Raw genomic sequence first — 21,133 nt, forward strand, 5'->3', positions numbered from 1 at the left:
GGACAAAGTTAAGGTATTGGAGTGGCCATCACAAAGCCCTGACCTCAATCCAATAGATAATTTGTGGGTAGAACTGAAAAAGCGTGTGTGAGCAAGGAGGCCTACAAACCTGACTCGGTTACACCAGTTCTGTCTGGAGGAATGGGCCAAAATTCCAGCAACTTATTGTGAGAAGCTTGTGGAAGTCTACCCAAAAACGTTTGACCCAAGTTAAACAATGTAAAGGCAATGCTACCAAATACTAACAAAGTGTATGTAAACTTCTGACCCACTGGGAATGTGATGAAAGAAATAAAAGCTGAAAATAAATCATTCTCTCTACTATTATCCTGACATTTCACATTCTTAAAATAGTGATCCTAACTGACCTAAGACAGGGAATGTTTTCTACAATTAAATGTCATGAATTGTGAAAAACTGAGTTTAGATGTATTTGTCTAAGGTGTATGTAAACTTCTGACTTCAACTGTACATTTGCTCCAAGGTAAATTAAAGCTAAAAACTGAACGTTAATTCATTTAAGTATTGATTCAAGTCATTGATTCAAAAGCGATAGAAAAAACAAGTTCACAGCATTAAAATTAGTGTTATGAGACATTATAAACAGCTCTTTTCATTTACGCAAATGTTATTAGTTTTTAATCAAATTACTGTGTAATTTAACAATTTATTTTGCAAAAAAAAACTTCAGCTAAATATGCATTAAAATGTCACTCTTCATACCAGCCCATGTAAAAATATGATGCATTCCGTTTGAGAATATTTTGCCAAAAACCACGTCCTTCATGGCAATCTCCCATTCATTCCTATGGGGAGTTCTGCAGAGCTTGTCAGAGCGAGCAACCGTAACCAAGGGGGGCAGAGCTTAGCAAAGGCTCAATTACGAGATTCCGACTTGTAAAAAGCATGAACGCAGCATTAGGCCACATCCACTAATCGGTTTTTGTTTAAAAACTCAGTTTCAGTTTTCTAACTTCATCGTTTTCCAAAGTATGCTGTAATGGAGAGGTTTTATGAACATCTCTGTTTTTGGTGGAGGAAAACGGTGTTCCAGGTGTAGATGAGGAGTAAATGTAGCAAAATCAATGCATTTCCAATCGAAAACATATTAGTGAGGACATGGTCTTGCGCCTTGTTCACTTCGTGTCGGAATTACTGTTATAATGAAATGGTATCTTGGAGATTCTACTCAAAGCTGTTCACGTTCTACAACCTTGGAAGTTCAAAACGGCTTTGTTGTTGATGACAGCAAAAAAAAAAAAAAAAAATATTACTACATGAATTTACCTCTATATGCTCCTGCAAAATGTTTTAGAACAAAGATAACAGTGGCATAATAAAATGGCAATAAAGCAGAGATGTGTTCTCTATTACTCTTAATTGTTGAGGTCACTGCTGTTTTGGTTCTTTTTACATGATGTCATGAAACAGATCAATATTTAAGTCCTTTATCCTTCACTTTCACCTGTTTTTGGTGATTCACATTCTTCATGCATATTGCCCCCTACTGTACAGGGAGGAGAATTTGTGATAAAAAAAATGATTTACATTTTGATCTGTTTCTCACCCACACCTATAATTTTGTGTTGAACACATGGATTTAACCACTGGAATCATATAGATTACTTTTATGATGCCTTTGTGGATTTTAGAGCTTCAAAATGTTGGCACCCATTCACATGCATTGTATGAACCTACAGAGCTGAAATATTCTTCTAAAAATCTTCATTTGTGTTCTGCAGAAGAAAGTAAGTCATACACATCTGGAATGCCAGGAGGGTGAGTAAATGAGAGAATTGTGAACTATCCCTTTAAGGTGTTTACATGCAACACGAAATCGGAGTGATGGACAAAAATGTACCTGTGTCGATCGGTTTCTTTTTATGCCGTTTATGACCTTACACTGATAAAGGAAAGCAGTTTAATGCGTTTTCATGAGTATACACATTGTCAGTTTATTAAGCATAATCGGTGCAAGAACGTGCATGTAAACTTACTCATTGTCATGACAGTTACGAACATTTAAACCCCAATTCCCATTACTGCAATGCAACAACAACAAAAAAGTAATAGCCATTAAGACAGTCATTATGGCAATGTAAAAACAATGCTATATTATTTTAAGTAAGTAGATTTTCAAGATTTGTATTAAAAAAATAAATGCAATACAGTAAACAAGAGTAAAACATGGCTTAGTGTCCTGAAAACAATTTTACAATGCAAAAAATCTTAATGGTGCTTAATGCAGGCTTCATTACAACATAGTTTCTGATATTCTGTATTGTTTTGGGAATCACCACCCCATTGTAATGACAGCAAACCACCAAGAATGCCATCTTACCTTTTGCAAGATTTTCTTCTGTATTTTTAACCATCATTCTATCATGTGCAAGAGTGAGAATCATACCCTTCTGTGGAAACAACTCCACTTGAACTTTTTTTAATGCCTTTCATATCATGCGCCATTTTACCTAACAGTCACATGTTTACATAAGATTCAAATGCATGCTGTTATCTTCAGCAGCTGCCCATGCAACAAAGGTACTTCCTCTTTTGGCAGCCATCAAAAGCACCATTTTAAGTGGGCACACCCACTTGCTTTCAGTATGTCATACTGGTTCATTGGCACCACAGATTTCCCAAAGACTATAAATAGGTACGTGAGTGGGGTGATCAACTGGTTTTGACAAAAGAGTAACCTCTGTGGCGATACTGGTATGGGTAGCGTATAACCTGTCATATGAGCACCAGAAAGCAAGCCTGTTAAAAAAGGTAGCTTGGTAATGTGTAAACTGTATTTCCAAGTATCCTCCTTACTAGGAACTGATGCCAAAAATGCAATGTAATCATGAGATGACAATTAGTTTGAAAATGGAACTTAAGAGGGGACAGCAGGTGGCAATGACACGGTTTATCTACTGGATGATATTTGACTAACTAAAGGTAAAAACTATAATGATAGCTGATTTACATTTCTGTCACTCATTTACTTATTTCAAAATGAAGAACACTTCCAAAACCCACATGCCTTGCTACTGTAGTCATGGAAAAACTTACCATTCCTCAAAGCATGCTGAGGCACAAGACACAAGAGAATATCAGGCCATTTATATCCACTGGAAATCCCCTAAAGCTGTTTAACAAAGACTTGGAAGTATCACTTGATTAATATAATATAATTTAATGATATACTGGTTAATCACCTCTAGTTTCTTAAAAACCACATCCTATTAGATCTGTGCCAAGACAGCAACAAAGCATTTGAGTGCATCACCACATTCCCATGTGATTAATGGAGCATCATGAAAGAAGCCAAATAAAGCAAAGTAAATGTATTATAAAATCCTAATAAAAGGCCTATTGGGAAACTATGCTAGATTTCCATTCTTCATCACTAATATCAGGCCCTTCAGGAAATGGGAGAATGAGCAAATCCCATTGAATATGCATGGTCACAGTTGAAATACGATAAAATAGCAACATAAATCCTCCAATCTTTAAATAATTGGGTTTATTTCACGTCTAGTGCTTTATTCAAGCCCTAAAGGACTATAAAACGCTCTTAAATGGTCTGTTAGAAGTGCTAAGCTAGTCAGCTAGCAGGTTTACACATTGCAGGTGTTATAAACAAAAGCAAGAGTATTAACAATAAGAAGTCTCATAAATTGTTTCAAACATAAAATGCGTAAAAAAGAGAGTCAATTTTACAACATCAGCGCTGTTGTGAACTATTTTAAACCCACATGAAATTAGAATATTAAAAAAAGAAAACAAAAAACAGCGCCGGTGTGCTAACAAAGCTTGTAGCTTTCAAGCTAAACGTCACGTATTAACAATAAAAGTGGTTATACTACAAAACCCATAATGTCTGTAATACTATTTGTTAAAATAATTATTTTAAAGCCAACAAACTGAACTGTAACCGATTATAAAATGTATTTACACCTAAATTGTGATCGTGACCATTAGCATTTACGCTATCTTTGCTCAAGCGTCTTTGGTCATAAACTTGTTTGTAATAGTTTTAAGCTCTTTTTAACTTTAATAATTGCAGACAGGTCAATCTGATCATTTTATAAGCGATTCAGCCTATCCTAGTATACGTCTGCTGGTTTTCTTAAGCCAGTTCACACTGTGGAAGTCTTTGCGTTTATTATTTTATAATCATACCAGTTAAAGGGCAGTAAAACCACACGATATAAGGAGTAAATTGTGTACTTACAATATTTGGTTCAGCTCAATCTTCGCAGAAGAAGGGCGACAGTGAGTTTCGCCTGCTGCTGTAATGAAACTTTCTTTGGAGTGACTGAACCACAGATGGCACAAAATGTTTGTTCATGCAAAAATTCACCATCACGATGCTGGGATGTTGCTTTATGCTTTTGTGGTTGCTAAGGTTGTTTGACTGGTTTTAGTGCATTGCTAAGCAGTTGCTAGGGTGTTCTGAGTAGTTGCTAGGTGGTTACTTGGCAGCGAAAGCCAACACAGCCAATGCCTGAGTTTCTATGCTATTCTTGTCACTAGGCTCGAGTCCCTCCTCCAATGCAATCTATGGGACTTTCTCCCTTCCTTTGTTAATTTTTGGGTCCAATCACTTGGAAAAGAAATGGCGTCATTAATGTCCGAAGTTCAAACGGTGTGGGACCACCTACACCTCAAAGTTAAATATTTAGGGTTAGGAATTTGAACAAAACTTGCTCCATCAGCATAACTGAATTACAGATGCAAATCAAAAGAAAAAGTTATATAAAAATAATACATCACTCCATTTAATTGAGAGAAACAGATACATAAACATGAAGGAATATATAAGACATACAAAAGACAAAAAGGTATAAAAAATAAAAAATAAAAAAAATTCTCTTTCATCTCTGTTGAAATTAATTGCACCCATTTGAGACAATGCCAAAAACACAAGAAAATTGTCCAGTTTAAAATTGGTAAAAGAAGAAAAAAAAAAGACTGTACATGACACATAAGTACTCATGAAGCGACCATGTAAAAACCTTTAAAGTTTCCACAAGAAAGAAAAAGTTAAAGCCCCTCTGAGCTAGACAAAACAAGATGGTTACAGACAATAAAACATACTTAAAAACTTTCCGTGGAACGAGCTTGTCCACTTTTAAAAATAAAATCATGTTAAGACAGTGTAAACAATCAATGGAAGACCAAAACATAAGGGAGTATTATCAAAATCGAAAGACAAGATTCCTTGGATCCCTTTTACACATTTCGACAGTGTGGCCTTTTATGAAAATCCCCACAATGCATTTTAGAAAAGCTTGGGCAGCTGCCGTAACCTACTCAAATCCAGGAAATTTCCCACCGACCCCTGAGGCTCTGAGACTTCCCGTGTCCTCTGGTTTTTAGTTAGTGAAGACCTGGGCTGAGGCAGAACATTCTTTGAGACATTTTCCTTTTCCGGGTTTGTACTGCCCAGCACAAGAAGCTGCATTTTGGGCCGCAAATCCCGGATTAACAGCTCTTGAGAGTCCAGTGGAGACGGATGGAGATTGGCAACTGGTTGAAGCTGCTTGTTTGTAATGTTCTTGAGTGCCTCAGCACTTTGATCTTCACGTTCTAGCCTAACACTCACGTTCTTTGATGTTTCATGCTGTACAGAACACCCAATAGCGGAGTCCATCAGAACTGCATCCTCTCGCTCTTCCTCACTGCTGTTTTCTCCTTCAATGAGTCCATATTTCTTCATGTACTTACAGGTAGCTAGAGACATATTACTAGGGGACAATATACTGGATCCAACACTGCTCTTTTCTGAAGCGGATCTTCTCAGGAGAATTGCACTGGGGTCCGGGCATAGGCCGTAGGTCTGACCACCCAAAGAGAGTCTTGATAGTTGAGAGTCGCTTAGGTACTTAAGTGCGATGGCATTGGCTTCAAGGCTGAGGTCTACACTGCCGCTAGGTCCCCAAATACTGGTCCCAACAGATTCGGAAAGAGCCAGTCTTGTTATCACTGCCTCGGGGTTAATGGAAGCGAGGGTGCTAAAGAGAAGATGATGATAATTAAAATAACTTAGCAAGAAAGCAAGGCCTGAACAATAAATGATCATGTATGGTTGATAAAACAGCCAGTTGTTCAGAACATCTACACACAGCATTATGATCAAGCTACAGTGGGTTTTTGCATAGTCGAGCTACAGTCTTCATCTGTCTGTCAGAGTATACAATACACAATGCGTAATCAAATATTTGAAGGAACTTAGTCAGCTGAGAAAGTGACACTGATGTTCACCTTTTGCATCATTATTACCTTGCAAAGACGCCAGCTGACGAAGAGACGTAGATGTTGACTTATGTCAATTTAGTGTGTAAAACCAAACACAAAATATCAGCCATCTAGCTGGTGCGAAATCAGCATTGTATATTTTGTACATTCTTTACTTTTTAATTTTGGTACAAATTGGTAGTAAAAATGTATGTTCCTAACGTTCGCCGTGATACCTCTACCTTGCTTGTGTCGCATTCAACTTCCAGGTTTAATACTTCTCGTGTGTCACCTCTGTTTTTCAGAGCATGCGCACGACAGTGAGGCCAGTTGTGGTCTGTTTAATGTGTATACATGCTGGACAAAGCCGAGCTCTAGTTGCATTATCTAGGTCTGTTAGTCCAGCTTTGCATAAATCAGACTGGTACAATTTCAGTCGGACTACAGCAAATACATGACATTTTAAAAAAGACAAATTATTGTCTTAGTCCGACTGAAATCGAATATTTAATGTACATTTAAACATACTGATTGACCAAGTCTATACCTAGCACTTTCCGCAGTTGAACGCATGGTCTTTCCCTGGGCAGAGTCTAGCTCCATGTTCACCCCAAACTGCTGGAGTTGTCTCAAAGTGGCACTTAAGACTCGGTCCTGATCTGGTGGAGTGTCTCTTTGCTTTGTGCTCCGAGACTCGGGCATGAAGGAAGTTGGTGGCGATTTCCTTGACTGAAGGCGTACAGGGGACAGACTTTGTCTGTTTTGGACACTCTGTTGGTCTTGCTCCACCTTGTCCTCTTCACTAGCAGAATCTTTAAGACGACTTCTTACCTGTCCCTGAAGGAAGAATTAAAAAATGTAATAAAATAAAACTTCCTTTATAATATGTTTGTGGAAATACATTTGTTTTATAACGCTCCATTATTCATCATTAAATGTGTGAAAATATGTTATAATGGTATTTGGCCATACCAGTAGCTCTTGGTAAAATCTTGGGTCATCCATTCCTTTACTTTCAGAGAGATCTTTGCTCTGTGAATTACAGTACATGCTAGCACTTTCACCCAACTCTGGACTCTGAAATGAATGGGCTCCAAAACCAGATGATGGGCTGTATAAAAGACAAAGAAATCAACTATAAATGCAAAAGTATTGTTGGGTTTGAGTCCACCTCAGTAAAGTCAAGAGCAAGAAACCCCTTAACTTAAGAACACCCTGAGTGACAAACTTAAAATGAAAACTAAGGGTTTTCTAAACTTAAGGGGGTTTTCTTGCAACTGGGCCTTGGCCAAGTTAGAGTCTAAAGGGGGCAAAATTGGACTCAAGGCCAAGTCCATTACAGCCGAGTACAAATATTAGTGAATCTGTTCATGAATCTTAATTTGACATCTGGTCCAAATAATAGAAAATAAATGTCCTCAACACATCAGGAAAAAGGCAATCAAGAAATTAACATTTGATATTTACTCATGCTGTGGAGATGTTGGCTGTAGAGGAGATTCTGGACTCTGCTCTTCTGAGAACTGAGATGTATTTTCGGATCCGAGCCTGGAAGTGACTGTACTGCCATTTTGACCTCCAGTCTTTGGATCCATTTCACTTCGCCATTCCAGACTTGAGTCCTCATGTGCAGAGGCCTCCTGAGGCCCATTCCAAAACAAACTTGCTCCTAAATAACAAACAATGATGAACAAGAATTTCTGGACAGATCATAATAAAGGGAACTGGAAACTGATCCGTGACCTTTTTGTTGAAAGTACCTGTTCCTACAGCAACGCTAACACTTGTTCTTTTTGGTCGTGCAGGAGATGTTGGCATCTGATTGGTTCTCTCTTGCTCTCTGTCAGGCTCATCAGATGGCACTGGAGGAGTCTTGCTCTGAAACTCAAGTAGTTTCTGGATCTGTTAAAGAAAAAATTAACAAACTCAACTACTAACGAGGTGCGACAGATTAATATAAAAGTCATATGCATAGCACAAATACTATGGAGCCCCTTTAAGGACAGGGAGGGAATTTATTTTCTGATCTAGTTTAATATCAATTGCTTTATCATCCCTTTACGAAAAGTAACCATGGTTTTACTCCAATAACCATATTTTAACCATGATCCTCTTGGCAAAACCATTATAATACAGGAAAACCAAAGATATGTTAATTAAATTTCTGCTAGAAAACATGGTTAGTTTTAGTATAGTAAAACCATGGTTAATTTGTGGTAAACGTACCACGGTTTTTAAAACCATAGTTCTTACTAGGGATGTGCCAAGGTGGTTGACTAATCAACTAGTCCTCTAACAACTGACTATTCGATTAGTGGGGTCGACTACTAACATTAATATTTTTAGTGGTGGTGGTTTTAATGGGGGATGCAATTCTCAAATTAATTGAGATGCAACTTCTTAGAGAGCATTTTTTTGCGTGACGATAGCTTGGTGTGCTTAAGAGTAAATAACACTCAGCACAGTAAAACCCTCTGCAAAAAGTTGTCTCTTTAATGCTTTCATCTTTTTATGCACTGTTGTTACAGCAAAGTGCCCCACCAACAATACATTTTAAGACCATCACTGTCAGACATTCAATCCTCTGCTTTGAGTAATGTTCCCACATTTGTGAGGTGCTGTGAAGAGAATAAAGTCTTTTGCTGCTTCTATCTTACACTGCTTAAAAGAATAGTTGATGTAAAAAGGTTTAAACTGCTTGATGTTGTGAACTAGATGTGTACCCGCAATATTATCTTGTAGTTTGAATGCGGAGTGCAAGGAAGCACTCCGGTTGCATTGTTTCAAACAAACGACCGACTAATCGATTGTGAAAATTGATAGTTTTGTAAATCCCTAGTTCTTACCAAGTTACTACAGTCATGGTTACTACAGTTTTACTATGGTGATGAATAAAGCAACACAAATTGGGGCCTGGGTAGCTCAGTGGTAAAATAAGCTGGCTACCACCCCTGGAGTTCACTAGTCTGCTATCCCAGGGTGTGCTGAGTGACTCCAGCCAGGTCTCCTAAGCAACCAAATTTGCCCAGTTGCTAGGGAGGGTAGAATCACATGGGGTAACCTCCTCGTGGTCGCTATAATGTGGTTCGTTCTCGGTGGGGCACGTGGTGAGTTGAGCGTGGTTGCCGCGGTGGATGGCGTGAAGCCTCCACACCCGCTATGTCTCCGTGGCAACGCGCTCAACAAGCCATGCGATAAGATGCGCAGGTTGATGGTCTCGGACGCGTAGGCAACTGGGATTTGTCCTCTGCCACACGGACTGAGGCGAATCACTACATGACCACAAGGACTTAAAAAGCACATTGGGAACTGGGCATTCCAAATTGGGAGAAAAAGGAAAAAAAAAAAACAACAACAAAAAAAAAAAAAGCTACACAAATTGCATGGGAACCCAGAACTTTTGTGAGGGAATGTAAAACTGATAAATTCACTCACTGTCCTCTACGGGGCTCTGTACAGATACAAACCTGGAGCTGAAGAAGCTTTAACTGACGCTCTTGATCCATTAGCATCCTGTAGGCGTCAGCAGGAAGGAGACCCACAGTCCCACTGGCTGGATAGGCCACAGGGGTGTCCAAGCTTGCTGGATGGCTATATTGTACCTGGCAGCACTGGGCCTGACAGGAAGGCGCTACTTGTTCAACAGAACCTTTATTGGAATTGACTGCAGGGACACATGGACCATGTGATGGAGAGTAATGGACTGGAACAGCTGTATGACAAACAGGACTTTTGGTTGGGGAAATACGATATCCTGGAGACTGTCGAGATGGGGATAGGCAGAGATCCCCAGGTGGGACACTCTCAGATGTGCAATGATGACCACAAGGATTGTTGATGGCCATGTGCACTGGAGCAGGATACACAGGTGTTCCTTGCCATGTGTTATTTTGATATATAGGACCATGGCCAGGTTGGTTGGTGCAGCAACTGCAAGGGTTGGCAGCTGGAGTGCTGTGGAAGAGCCTGTGTTGAGAAGGATGAAGGATGGGGGTCTGCCCAGGCATGACCGAACTCTTTCTGGAACTGCTGTGACCCGATGATGGAGGTCCCATATACATGGCTGGCTGAGCTTTGGATGGGAGATTTTGCAAAGAACGTGGCCTTTGTTGATGAAATGAGCCATTAGGTGAAGCAGCGTTCTTTGGCGAGGAAGAGGATGAGGACGATGACACCGATGATGCCGAGGAGCCATCTTTTGATCTTCTATTCATCAAAGGTAACGATTTCCGACTCAAGTTAATTTTTGTTGTTTGCTGTCCAGGATTAGCCTGTAGTTTGTTTTTTGGATGGGAAAGAACAGGAGTTAGCGGTCTTCGGATTGGAGGAGGTCCAGGGATGCTACCTTGGTCTAAAAGCCTCAACCCTGAGAGGCCCTGGTGGGTGGGGCTAATGTTCCTCCACTGAACATTTGATTGGCTGTGATTAGGATGAGCAGAGTCTTGTGTATTTACCATATTCCCATCCAAAAAGCTGCCATCTAGTACCATAGAGAGTTCTGGTACTGAAGGATGAACCCGTCTTGTCTGAAGAAAAATATTTTAACAGGAAATTCACAGGAACAAAGCAAGTTATACAGCATGAAATATTGAGAGGTACATGAGGGGTCTAAACATTCTGAAATGCAGGTCACAAGTTAACAAACCTGTTGACTAACAGGATGAGGGTTTGGAGATGGCCGTGGAGAAAGGTCTTCATCTTCTACACCTGAGTCATGATCACTGATGGATAATTTATTCTGAGAAGCAGCTGCAGATGCTGCCAGAGTCCTCCTGACAGTGCAAGTAGTAGATATACTGTGTCATATTTTCGCTCACATCTACAACCCCATTTCCAAAAAAGTTGGAACAGTATGGAAGCCAATTAAAACAAAAAGGAGTGATTTGTATATTCTTTTCACCATGTGCTATATTGAAAACGCAGCTGAAGACCTGCAAAAGGGATGAATGGGGGTAAATTTCACTGGCTAAACTTAGTTTACCCCCAAAATTAAAATTCTCTTATTTACTCACCCTCATGCCATCCCAGATCTGTATGACTTTGTTTCATCTGCAGAACTCAAATGAAGATTTTTAGAAGAATATCTTAGCTCTGTAGGTCCACACAATGCAAGTGAATGGTGATCATATCTTTTGTAGCTCCAAAAATCATATAAAGGAATCATAAAAGTAATCCATAAGACTCCAGTGGTTTAATCAATGTCTTCTAAAGCAATCCAAAGTTTTCGGTAAGAACAAACCAAAATATACCTCCTTTTCCACTGTACATCTTGCCATTACAGTCTCTAGGCACGATCATGAGTTCAAGCTCGATTACACTTCCTAGTGCTTGACGCATGCACAGAGTGCTAGATGGTGCTATAGGAAGGGTAATTGAGTTTGAAATCACAATTGCCAAGGAGACTGCTGTCAAGGTTTATAGTGAAAAAGGAATTACATTTTGGTGTGCTCTTACCTAAAAACAGATTGGATCACTTCAGAAGACATTGATTAAACCACTGGAGTTTTATGGATTACTCTTATGTTGCCTTTGTGTGATATTTGGACCTTCAGAGTTCTGGTCAACATTCACTTGTATTGTATGGACATACAGAGCTGAAACATTACTCTAAAAATTTTAATTTGTGTTCCGCAGAAGAAAGTCATACACATCTGGGATGACATGAGGGCGGGTAAATGATGAGAGAATTTTCATTTTTGGGTGAAATATCCCTTTAAACTAGTGTCTTCAGTGCCCAAACGTTTAATAAGTGTTATTAAAAGAAATTATGTTACACAGTCGTAAACACTCTGACTGTCCCAACTTATTTGGAGTGTGTTGCAATCATCTGATTGGAAATGAGAGAATATATATATAAAAAGTTATTAGCATTTTCCATACTGTACCAACTTTTTCAGAATTGGGGTTGTGTGTGTGTGTGTGTGTGTATGTATGTATATATATATATATATACACACACACACACACAGTTTTTTGTATGGTATTGTATTTACACATTAAATCTCTCATACTCATTTGAACAGTGATGGATGAAAAATAAATATAATTTTTTTTAAATTGAGAAAAACAAAGACTTTACCCTGTTAACACTAACTGGGACAGCACTTCCTGAAACAGCACAGTCTCCTGATTTTGGTTCTCGGCACTGAGCTCAAACTGAAGAGGACGCCCCTCAGAAGGCCCTACGTTCTATGTATTGAAGAATTAGTATAAAAGAATAAATCATCAGTTTAGAAATACATCATACTGTACTACCCCATAGGAAAACATTAGATAGACTTCAGATTTCAATACACTAGCACACTAAAATACAGTATGTTCAAACAGAAACAATAGGAATGTTATTATCTAAAGAAGGACTCATTTCTAATGTAGAAAACAGTGAAAATTAGTAGTATGGATTGTACAAGGAAGGTTTGATTCTATAGACCTAAGAGTAGATGCATTATTTAATTTGCAGAAGATAAAAACGAGGACATGATGGAAAGAAGTCTGTTCAATATGTCGCACAGTATGTCTCTAGGTAATCCGTCTTGTCTAATTTTCACAACACGTGTTTTCCATACTTTTTTTTAAAGTTTCACTGGTAAAGGTGTAATTTCAATGTTTCATGAGCTGAATGATCGACACCAGGTACACAACAGTATGAGATGCTGAATGGACTGTACTGTGTGTTCTGTTGTTTTCGTTCCCACCAAATTAAATGTGGCATCTACTCAGACTATGGTTAATATTATTTTCTCCAAGGATTCTGATGGCAGTCTGGGTGGACTTCCTGACCTTGTAAAGTGTGAATGACTCTTTGCTGGTGAGCAGTTGAAAGCTCATTTGCTGTTGTCCTACACATGGTTTACACTGGTAGAACTCAGGATCCCGGTGCGTCAAAGAATACAGAACCACAAGGAAAGTGCCTGCCTCTGACGTCACTCTGGAAGTATAAACCCAAAGGTGTCAGATGCAAGCATGACCAGGAAAAGAGTGTTGATTTTCACAGATCAAAGATTCTAACCACAAGGAAGAGATATTTTCCGTGATTGCACTGATAACTCAAGAAATATTACAAATATGTTTCCCTAAACAGATGGTTATTTGTGGGTTGTTATACAACAAATTTTAAGACTGCACTTTTTAAGACAACACGAAGCAGCATTAGCAACACATTTTAATTCCATTTTGAGTGAAAGAATATTTAGCAGAAAATAGTGTTGCATAGGACTTGATTTTATCCATCAGGATTTGATTAGATCATGAAACATGGGCTTAAAAAACAAAAGGATGGCTTTTTGTGGTTACATCTGTTGAAAAGTATCAGGCTTTGAGAAAGCTACTACATTATTTTTTATTTTTTTTTTCATTTTTTTTTTTAAATCTAAGCCCCTCTTGGACCCAACTGTCTAATGGACCCCAAAGGAGTTAAAGAACAGATGGAGGGGACACTCACTTATCTTGGAGGGCAGAGCTGTACAAGTACCTCAGACACCACGCCCACACCAGGGGATTATGGATGTGTGTGACACCACTCAGCCATCTGCCACAGGAAAAGAACTGTTACACACCTACTCTGATCATCTTGCAGGATTCAAAGCATGTAATTAACGGAGCCAAATTACAATACCAGCCAACAGGCAGAATAAAGCAGCAAGAAAGTCACCAATTTCTAAACAATAAATAGAGTAACTTACATTCCTACTAGTGGGAGAGTGTAAGCCTTCGGATCAGATTCAAGTACGAGGAGAAGTTTCCGGGTCTGATCCATTGTAAGAAACCTAAAGGGGGCATTTCAACCATAGGAAACATAAATAGAGACAAGATATCACATTTTAAAAACACACAAAGCCATTTCACAGCCCTCGAGGACAAAATAATACCACATAAGCAAATAGATATAATTACTTACCCACGTTTCCTGCTGTTTTGGGCCACACCTGCTGGGCTGCTGAGGTTCCTGGCAAGTGCGGTGGGGATAACAGGCACTGTCCGGACAGGAACAGCGTCCAGCGTGCAGGCCAAAGTGACTGCTGCCCAGGACAGGTCAAAGGTCAATCTGTCCATGTTCTCGGAGCAGCTGAAGCGAGCACGCAGGGTGAGGAGTTTGGACAGCTCCAGTGTCTCTTTGCTGCAACAGCAATGCTGAAGCATCTAGAAAGAGCCCCAGGAATAATAAGCATTAGTGGTCAATAGGGGTGGGTAAAAATATCAATTTTCTGATTAATCGCAATCTTCATTTGAACGAACTTGATATCGATTCTTAAATCCCAAGATCGATCTTTAACTCTATCCGTAATCTACTGCAATGAGAGGAAATCACTCACATTTGCAACCAAATTTTAAGCTATGCGACTAAAATGTATATATTTGGCAACTGGCTGGTAAATATTTACATTTCACTCACCAGTAATTGTGTAGTTTAGTGGTGGAGTATTAAGCGAGATCCTTTCACTACGTGTGTAGCGTAAAAGTTGTTCTTTGTAAAGTGTGTCCAAAGACGAGATCCACGCGACCCATTTGTCATTGAATAATGTCTCTTTCAATACCCTTTGTTCTTTACAGTCGAAAAATAAACATTTAATCCTAATCATGCATAGCACAGATGAGGTAAAGCCATTCGAGTCCTCTCTCATTAACATGTGCATGTCTACAGACGCTCTTTACAGAAATGCCGGTTTTGCTAAAGAGACGGTTTTAGGGGGCCTGGGTAGCTCAGTGGTAAAAGACGCTGGCTACCACCCCTGGAGTTCACTAGTTCGCTATTTCGAATCCCAGGGTCTCCTAAGCAACCAAATTGGCCTGGTTGCTAGGGAGGGTAGAATCACATGGGGTAACCTCCTCGTGGTCACTATAATGTGTTTCGTTCTTGGTGGGGCACGTGGTGAGTTGAGCACGGATGCCGCGGTGGATGGCGTGAAGCCTCCACAAGCGCTATGTCTCCGTGGCAACGCGCTCAACAAGCCACGTGATAAGATGTGCGGGTTGATGGTCTCAGACGCAGAGGCAACTGGGATTCATCCTCCGCCACCCGGATTGAGGCGAATCACTACGCGACCACGAGGAATTAAAAGCGCACTGGGAATTGGGCATTCCAAATTGGATAAAAAAAAAAAAAAAAAAAAAAAAAAAGAGACGGTTTTAGCACTGTTCAACTAATCAATGTAAATACTTGCAAATAGTACAAATTATGCAATTAAACAATAAATATGTAACAAAAAATTATATATGGAATATAATATTTTATTTATTGATTTGTTCATTTTTAAAATGCCAAAATGTGACAAATTATGAAAAAGTTATAAAATATAATTAGTAAAATTAATATTTTCATAATGTACCTATTTGGAAGGTTCCCATCTATAATTAACAGCATTAGCTGGGAGAGAATTTCTTTCATATGCAAGCAAAAGGAACATTATAACTGATATAAACCCATATGAATTGAAATGGAATCAAAAGCTGGTGAATCAGAATCTAATTGGGAATTCAGTATCAATACCCAGCCTTAGTGGTCAACCAATATGGGTTTTCCAATTGCCAATGCCAATATAATCCTGATATATAGAATACAAATCAATTTAAGTTTTTGAAATTACCATAAATGTTATACAACATTATTTACCCAAAATTTAAATAATAATATTAATAAATAAAAAAAATATATATTACTGAGGAACAAATTGGCTAAGTGGACTTGGTTATCGGGCACTCTCAAATCTGTCAAATATTAACAGATCAGGTTAGTTTAAAGGGATATTCCAGGTTCAATACAAGTTAAGATCAATCGACAACATTTGTGGCATAATATTGATTAGCACAAAATGTTTTGACTCGTCCCTCCTTTTCTTTAAAAAAAAAAAAAGCAAAAATCTGGTTTACATTGAGACACCTAAATTAAAGTGAATGGGGGCCAATTTTTGAATGTTACAATACTCACTGTTTCAAAAGTATAGCCACAAGACAAACAATATGCGTGTAAACACGATTTCAGTGTGATACAATCACTTACTAACCTTTTCTGTGTAAAGTCATAGCCAATTTTACAACTTGGTTGCCATAACGTTGTAGTCAACAATCCCTAAAATGACTGTAAAAATTACAATTTAAACTTTACAGCTCAAATAATAAATGACTTTTAACAGAAGAATTAATGCAAGTGCTTTTATAAAATAAGCTTCACATTTCTGTTTAAACCCTCCAAAAATTGGCCCCCATTCACTACCATTGTAAGTGTACCTCGAATTTTGCTTTTTTAAAGAAAAAGAGGGACGAGTCGAAATTAATATTTGTGGTAATCAATATTATGCCATAAAATGCTGTCAATTGAGCTTAACTTGTATTGAAACCAGAATATTCCTTTAACAAGTATGGTATGCATGTTTTGCTTACATTTTAGAATTCTAAAATTTCCTTAGATTCAAAGATGAAAAACACAAAAGGCCAGTTTCATTCCATGTTAAACAATTAACAGAGAAAAAAAAAAATCCTCATTCAAAATTCTTAATTAAATGATACTGTATATGTGAGTGTTTCTTTAACTTCAGGCAATTTCATGTCCTGGGGGTTGATTTTTATCTAAGTAAACAACATTTACCTTTTTACATTTTATATGAAGGTCCCATTTTTTAATAGGCCATAATCATTTATTTATGTTACTTTTCAAATGCCTTTTATGTATTGATCTCACCGGTTTAGCCTTGTCCCTGAAACAGACTCCCAATATTAAACTATAAAAATACAAATTATTACATGTTTAAAACTATGATCATCTAAGGAAACACTCAGTCACAATCAGGACAGCTGTTACTGACAGGTTACACAGTGAAGTTGATTACTATAGCCTCAAAACATTGCCATAGCAACAGGAGAAAAGAGCCCCATTAACAGTCGTTAGATGCTAAACATGCGCGGCCACTAATTACAGATTAAACTTCAGATCGGCTACCTTAAACGAGATGTTCAAGTCATCCCCTGAGTGTACTGTACTGCCAGGAACATGCTGGGCTTCAAATACACATGGTACAAGGATGTCTCCGGGGAGCAAAGCAGTTGGTGCTTTCCCAGGGCATCCCGTCTGTTCTCTGCCTGGATCAAAACGATCCAGAGTGATCGTCACACCCTCCTCATCTAAAGGACCAAGTACATTTTAGTTACTAAAATGAAGTGAAATGCAATCAAGACATTTAAAGGAATATTCTGGGTTGAATACAAGTTAATCTTAATCGACAGCATTTGTGGCATAATGTTGAATACCAAAAAAATAAAAAAGAAAGAAGTAAAAATCTGGGTTACAGTGAGACATACAATGGGGCCAATCTGTAAACGTTAAATTACACACTGTTTCAAAAGTATAGACACAATTGTGATCAAATCGCTTAAACATTTCGGTGTAAAGCTACATCCAATTTTACAAATTTGTTGTCATGATGACAAAAGGCAGTAAACCCTAAAACGTCCATAAAAACAATGATTTAAACAACTTCAGAGTTTTAACAGAAGAATTAATATAAGTGCTTTTATAAAATTATTAGCTTCACATTTCTGTCTATAAACCCTTCAAAAATTGGCCCCATTCCCTTCCATTGTAAGTGCCTCACTGTAACCTTGATTTTTGCTTTTTTTTTAAGAAAAGGAGGGACAATCAAAATTAATGTTTGTGCTAATCAACATTATGCCACAAATGCTGTCGATTGACTTGTATTGAACCTAGAATACTCCGATAATAATAATTAAAAAAAATCATGATAAAGCCAGTTTATACTTCTGCATCGAACCTACGCAGGGGTCCACGAAAAAAAGTGTTAAAATGTAGAAAAAAGTTTGAACTTAACATATTTGACATTATTACGGTTTCATTCTGCTTTCTAAAAACTGGTTGTAAATCATGAGATTAATCATTATTATTTTATTCTATTGACAGACATAGTTTTTATAAGTTTGTGATCAAAAATAATATTTTAAAACACTTATTTGCTTGCTCACTGGGGGTTATAAGAACATTCTCAGTAAAACTGCTTTGGAATAATATTTATTATGAAAGCACTTTACATATATATTTGAATTTAATTTAACTTTTTTCTCTTCAGGTTTACATACAAACATTAATAGAGAAAATAAGATACGAAAAAGATTGTACATACAAAATAAATATTTTGGGAGATATTTCACAGATTATATATAAAACTGCTTTTATATTTTAGTCCCTCCTAAGGACATCATCATATTTGGGGGTTCTTGGCATCAAAAAGTTTGAAAACCCCTGAACTGCAGTACTGTGCAAAAGTTTTAGGCACTTGTGAAAAATGTTGCATAGTGAGGATGTCTTCAAAAATAATTACATATAGTTTTCATTTATAACTTAATGTCATACAAAGTCCAGCAAACATACAAAAGCTAAATCGATATTCAGTGTGACCACCTTCGCTTTTAAAACAGCACCAATTCTCCTAGGTACACCTGGACACAGTTTTTCTTGGTTGTTGGCAGATAGGATGTTCCAAGCTTCTTGGAGAATTAGCCACAGTTCTTCTATCTATTTAGTCTGTCTCTTTATGTAATACCAGACTGACTTGATGTTCAGTGGGGGGCTCTGTGACATCTGTTGCAGGGCTCCCTGTTCTTCTATTCTAATCTTTTCTATTTGTAAAAGTAATGTTTGGGAGTCTAACATTTATATTTCCTATTGACAGACTAAAGCTGAAGATATAAATAACCATCTTAAAACAAATGTTTTTTGTGAAACATCTTATGTGCCTAAAACTTTTGCACAATACTGTGCATCAAGATTTTAGATTAACTTTCATATGAACGTATAAGTAAGTGTATATATTAGGTCAAGAAACTGGTCATTTCTCATCTGTTTTTTATTTTTTTCTCCAATTTTAAACACCTTCATTTTAAATGTCCTGCTGCAATGTGAAAAATGAATAAAGTACAAATAATACACATATTCTCAAACAATATGAGGTTATAAAAAATGAGTGCATAAAATAACTAGCAAAATGTTAAAATAGTTTTAGATGGCGTGTACGGCATGTCACACTGCATGGCATGTCAACTACCCACTTACCACTGTTGACTGCCAACGTCCCCAGCAGGAAACAGCAAAACGGAGGCTTGTTGCTTTGTCTAGCATGCCGATGAGCTAAACGTAATGCCTTTTCCACAAGATATAGTCTTGGATTCCTGAAACAGGCCAAATGTTAGAACTCACGAAACAGAAAAAAAATTATTTGTAAAAATCCATGAATCCATTAATACGATGGACATGAAACACACCTGTAATATGAAAAATGAAGACTCACAACATCACCGTTGGGAGTCGGATCCCAGAGAGAAACTTTAGATTTGGGGAATGCCAGAGGAGTGAGGACATTGTCTGAAGACCTTTAAAAGACCATGCCAATCCATTGAAATCATTACTTTTATTAAACAATTAAAAATGCATTCTATTGGTAGTTTGGTTGCAATGCATTAAGTCCTTAAAGACAATGCAAATCCATTTAAATCATTACATTGTTGAACAAATTAAAAAAAAAACAGCATTAAACTGGTGGTTTGGGTGCAATGCAATGGAAGCATCATGCATGTAAGAACCTGAGATTTTGCAATGTTTCTGGTCTGACACTGTTCTCCAGGATGTGGGGTGGCAACCCTTTAAAATCCACCTGAACACGATTCATCCTGTTGAAAACAAGATATCTCGATGAATTGAAGCGTATCTGGTCTGATGCACACATATATTTGCTTAAATAACTGAATAATGTCATATATACTTACCAGAAAAGTCAGTGTTAATTGTTTGTGGTAAGAAGTTTGGCAAGTTCAGTAACTAGCTTGCTTGCTAGCATGGCAATCCCAGTAGATACCACTGAAAAAACTACATCCCTAACAATAAACCTTATAACTTATGTAAGATGCAAGATGTTTAATGTCTTACCTTTGGGCTGCTTGGACTTTTCGTCGTGTTTTTAATCGAAACACACTCAAACTCCAGCTCCGCGTGAGGGTGTGTATACGGACATATATGTGTTAAAACTGTCCTTCCAACCTGTCGAGCGGTATTAACCGCGCCAAGACGCGTCAAAGTTAATAATTGAACTCCTTCAGTGAGCCAGAAAAGGTAGAAATACCAGTTGTTGTCGTCAATAAAAGACAAACGCATTCAGCAAACGCAACAACTCGAAAATAAAGCGCTGTTTCTAGGTTCCAATGGCGGGGCGCTGCAGTTGGGCGGCTCAGCCAATAGAAATTCACTGACGAGGTACGCTTGACCAATCAGAAGCCAGGAACCGACCCGCTTGCTGGAGGAGCGTATTTGAATGGCTCTCTAATATCTCATGTAGATAATGAAATTGTTATACATCAAGTGAATGCTGTTATACTGTCAATAACGGCACTGTATAGCTATCAGTATCTTTATGGTCTTAGCTTCCTTGACTACATATTTGACAGACTTTAAGTCAACATTGTACATCCTGTATATAAGATTATATAAAATATGGTCAGCTTTTGTAAACAAATTATCTATATTATAAGGTTTAAAATGGAATTCCAAGTGAAACTGTACCGTAAATAATTATGGAGGTATTTAAAACATTTTATTTTTATTTTAGAACAGCATTTGCAATACTGTATATATATATTGTTTTATAGTAGCACACTGACAACTGATTGAAAATGTACAGTAGCTTGCCAGGCCACAAGCTAATCATGATAAATCATGATTTATAGTTACAGTATCAAACTGGAATATATCAATGTAAATAAAAAAAAAACAATGAATAAAACTATTATAAATGCAAAAATAAGTAAAAAAATTTTTTTTAACTAATTGTATTTGTATTTGAATCAGCGCACATTTTTCCTCTAAATAAACCATCCAAATAAGCCACTAAAAATAAATAAATAAATAAAT

General features: G+C 37.7%; 2 protein-coding genes across 3 annotated transcripts in view; both read right to left on the reverse strand.

The window, feature by feature from the left end:
• LOC127438621 (roquin-1-like) overlaps nt 1–4,460 on the reverse strand; it is a 30,427-nt gene extending 25,967 nt beyond the window's left edge. For both annotated transcript variants that reach the window (XM_051694315.1, XM_051694314.1), the window contains exon 1: nt 4,223–4,460. The gene's annotated coding sequence lies outside the window, so the exon portion shown is untranslated. The remainder of the gene's footprint in view (nt 1–4,222) is intronic.
• Nucleotides 4,461–4,759: 299 nt separating this feature from the next.
• On the reverse strand, nt 4,760–20,441 carry stil (STIL centriolar assembly protein). The gene is made up of 17 exons (XM_051694313.1): nt 20,156–20,441; nt 19,813–19,899; nt 19,495–19,602; nt 19,286–19,401; nt 17,162–17,343; nt 14,126–14,367; nt 13,911–13,994; nt 13,670–13,756; nt 13,009–13,156; nt 12,308–12,417; nt 10,874–11,000; nt 9,696–10,754; nt 7,989–8,130; nt 7,696–7,897; nt 7,201–7,339; nt 6,776–7,065; nt 4,760–6,005 (listed from the first exon to the last, which is right to left on the reverse strand). The coding sequence occupies exons 2-17, from the start codon at nt 19,896–19,898 to the stop codon at nt 5,273–5,275; spliced, it is 3,855 nt and encodes a 1,284-aa protein (XP_051550273.1). The 5' UTR covers nt 19,899; nt 20,156–20,441; the 3' UTR covers nt 4,760–5,272.
• Between the last annotated feature and the right edge of the window lie 692 nt (nt 20,442–21,133).

Source organism: Myxocyprinus asiaticus, chromosome 50 (assembly GCF_019703515.2).
Source record: "Myxocyprinus asiaticus isolate MX2 ecotype Aquarium Trade chromosome 50, UBuf_Myxa_2, whole genome shotgun sequence".
NCBI classification, from domain to species: domain Eukaryota; kingdom Metazoa; phylum Chordata; class Actinopteri; order Cypriniformes; family Catostomidae; genus Myxocyprinus; species Myxocyprinus asiaticus.